The sequence below is a fragment of the Trichechus manatus genome, unplaced genomic scaffold (assembly GCF_000243295.1).
Source record: "Trichechus manatus latirostris isolate Lorelei unplaced genomic scaffold, TriManLat1.0 scaffold00227, whole genome shotgun sequence".
NCBI classification, from domain to species: domain Eukaryota; kingdom Metazoa; phylum Chordata; class Mammalia; order Sirenia; family Trichechidae; genus Trichechus; species Trichechus manatus.
The window spans coordinates 207,071-210,394 of record NW_004444163.1 but is presented as its reverse complement, the minus strand read 5'-3'; the positions used below and the strand labels follow the sequence as shown (position 1 = coordinate 210,394).

At 39.8% G+C, this 3,324-nt stretch overlaps 1 protein-coding gene across 1 annotated transcript; it reads right to left on the bottom strand.

Annotated features, from left to right (window-relative positions):
* Positions 1-262: 262 nt before the first annotated feature.
* Positions 263-1,423, bottom strand: LOC101352678 (olfactory receptor 6T1). Its single transcript, XM_004389003.1, has one exon. It carries the CDS (start codon positions 1,421-1,423, stop codon positions 263-265), a length of 1,161 nt encoding a protein of 386 aa, XP_004389060.1.
* Positions 1,424-3,324: the final 1,901 nt, after the last annotated feature.

Below are 3,324 nucleotides of genomic sequence, written 5' to 3'. Positions count from 1 at the left end.
AGAATCAAAGAACCATTTATTGCTGTAGCCAGAATTTGATTTTGTAAGACAGAGGTTCTGGTTAATCTTGTTTGTAATATCCAATAATGGAAAACCTCTGAGGGCCTTCAAAGCTCCAAATCTTAATCCTCCTATTTTATCACCCTCTGACTGGCTGGTACAGAAGACCGAAGTAGTAATAAGAGTGGTTAAGACACATATGAGGAAGATGAGCACAGAGGTCACATGAGATTCAGAGATTCCAGTCCAAGGGGAAGGTGTTCTAACCAGGACTGTGAAATTTGACCAATTGGATCAGCCTTCTCTGTGGGAAAGTAGAGGCATAAGGAAGATTGTAGGGAGGAAAATAAAGGCTGACTTCATCTTGTACATTCATGAAGACTGATCTTTTATTATCTGAGAAAAGTGTAGGGTGTTGCCTGAGTGATTTGAACTTCAAATTCAAATAAATTTTAATCTCCCAACCTAACATTTTCTTTTCCTTGTGGCCCTCATAGCCTCCTACAGCAGTGGGCCCGTGCCACCACAGGGCAACTCTCAAGGCCTGCTTCACCTTATCGTTGCAGAGACTGAAGATGAATGGGTTCAGGAGGGGCGTGATGATGCAGCTCAGGACAGAGGCCCCTTTGTTGAGCAGCATGGAGTGGGCCTCTGACATGTGGATGTAGAGGAAGATGGAGCTGCCATAGACGATGATCACCACTGTAAGATGTGAGGCGCAAGTGGAGAAGGCTTTCCTTTGTTCAGTAGCTGTGGGGGCCCTGAGAACAGTGGCCAGAATGCAGACATAGGAAACTGAGGTCACTGCCAGAGAGCCCAGTAACACCGAAGTAGACAGCACAAAAGCCACCACCTCCAGCAGATGGGTGTCCCCACAGCAGAGCCTCAGCAAGGGGCAACTGTCACAAAAGAAGAGGTCGAAACAATTGGGGCCACAGAAAGTTTGGCTGGCCATGAGAATTGTGGGGCAAAGGACCCAGAGAAACCCAGATAGCCAGGAGGCCAGCACCAGTTGGGAACAGACACGACCACTCATCAGGGTTTTGTAGTGGAGTGGTCGACAGATTGCCAGGTAATGATCCAGAGACATGACAGCTAAGAGGAAGAAGTCAGTGGTGCCTAAGAGGAAGTAGAGGTAGGACTGGATGATGCAGCTGGCAAATGAAATTGTATGATCCCCTGTGAGGATGATGTCAACAGACACACGCAACAGCTCCAGGAAGGACAGGTTTTGCAGGAAGAAGTACATCTGCGAGTGCAGGCGTCGGTCAATCCAGCTGAGTGAAATAATTAGCAGGTTGCCTGTGGCTGTTACAACGTAGATCACCATCAACCCCAGAAACAACAGGAACTGCAGGATGTAGCTGCCGGGGAAACCCAGACGGACAAACCCTGTCACCTGAGCCCAATTTTCAGGGCTCATCTCCAGTCACCAGAAGGGGAAAAGAAACAGAAATTTGTGGCCAAACTATAGCTACCAATCATCATTTAATCAACCAATAAACCAATTATGGAGCACAAAGCACTCTCTTACTTGCTCAGAATATGTTTATCTGTATTTCTGCCTGCAAGACTTACCATGAGAAAAACAAATTATGGTAGCAAGCAGAAAAGCAATAATAACTTGGATGATGTAGAACACCAATTACGTTTTAGGAAATTTATATGCAATATCCCCTTTTGCAGCTACCCTTAATAAATATTATTGTTCTCATCTATAAATAAGGAAAGGATAATTGAGGGAGTTTAAATAAGTCTCTCATGATCAAATAGGGAGCAAGTGGTAGAGGGAGGATTTAATACCAAGCCTTTGCTCTTTCACTCAAGCTGAGTACCACGTGAATTGTGCAGCTCAGATGAATCTAGAGGAGTGACAAGGTAAGAGAAGATCTTACAGAATAAATGCACAACGAAGAAAATCTTATCAATATCAAGTATTTGTGGCCATTAAATGTTCTGGCTTAACATAAAATAACAGAATAAAAAATCTGGGGCTTCCAGTATCTTTAGAAATTTTATTTTTTTAATCAGCCAGAGAGCCTCATGGGATATGGAGTATGCAAAACCCCCATCCTGGCATAAAGTGTTGATTTTTTTTTTAAACCAAATTTCTATAGATTATAAGAAACCCCTCTGCCTAGTGCATTACTTATTTGTCTTCTCTCAACCTCGACTCTCCCAGCATTATAATGGCATAAGATGAGGAGGGAGAGGGAACATTATCAAAGGCTTTATCAACTTGCCTCTTCAACTTTTGCCTTAGTTTGGAGATCTTCTTGGAGCTTTTATCATTGTATGAAATACATCCATAAGTTTTAAAGGGTTGGGTTTCACTAGACATCTTGGTTCTAGGATCCATTTCTCACATTCAGCACCAAATACTCAGATTTACGTAGATCCTGACTATAAATTGGGGAAAATGTTGGAAAAAAATTATAAGACAAAAAGAATGCCAGTTAGCTACAGTAATCAAAACAGAGTGGTACTGGTATAAAGGACAGACATATAGACCAATGGAATATAATCAACAATCCAGAAATAAACCCATACAACTATGGAAAATTGATTTTGACAAGGGTGCTAAGGCACTTCAATGGGGGAAAGAATAGTCTTTTCAAAAAATGATGCCAGGACAACTGGATTTCTGCATGCAAATGAATGAAGTTGGACCCATACCTCACACCATATATGGAAATTAATTCAAAATGGATCAGTGATCTAAATATAAGAACTAAAACTATGACACTGTTAGAAAAAAGCGTAAGGATGAAGATTCAAGACCTTTTTTTGTTTACTTGTTTGTTTAACAACAAATTCTTACATGTGATACCAAAAACTAACAACAACAAAAAAAAAAACAGATAAATTGAACTTCATCAAAATGAAATACTTTTGTGCATCAAAAAACTATCAAGAAAGTGAAGAGACAACCTAGAGAATGGGAAGAAATATTTGGCAATCATATATCAGATAAGAGTTTAATATCCAGAATATATAAATAACTACAACTCAACAACAAAAAGCAAATAACCTAGTTAAAAATGGGCAAAGAGCTTGAATAGACATTTTGCCAGAGAAGATATATAAATGGCCAATAAGCACATGAAAAGATGATCAGGATCATTAGTCATTAGGAAAATGCAAAACAAAACCACAATAAGTTCCATGAGTAACTTCATCTAGCTATCTGTCATATTACTCCAGATAATGACAATGTCATCCTTATATATACATGTTTAATATTTTATCATTTTTAACTTCAAAATAACCTTGTAGATTGGCCTACTTAATGTCCAGGAAAACATACCTAAAGTCACACAGTTA

Coding starts and splice junctions, on each gene's coding strand:
- LOC101352678 (XM_004389003.1), bottom strand. CDS start 1,423: ATGAGCCCTGAAAATTGGGCTCAGGTGACAGGGTTTGTCCGTCTGGGT.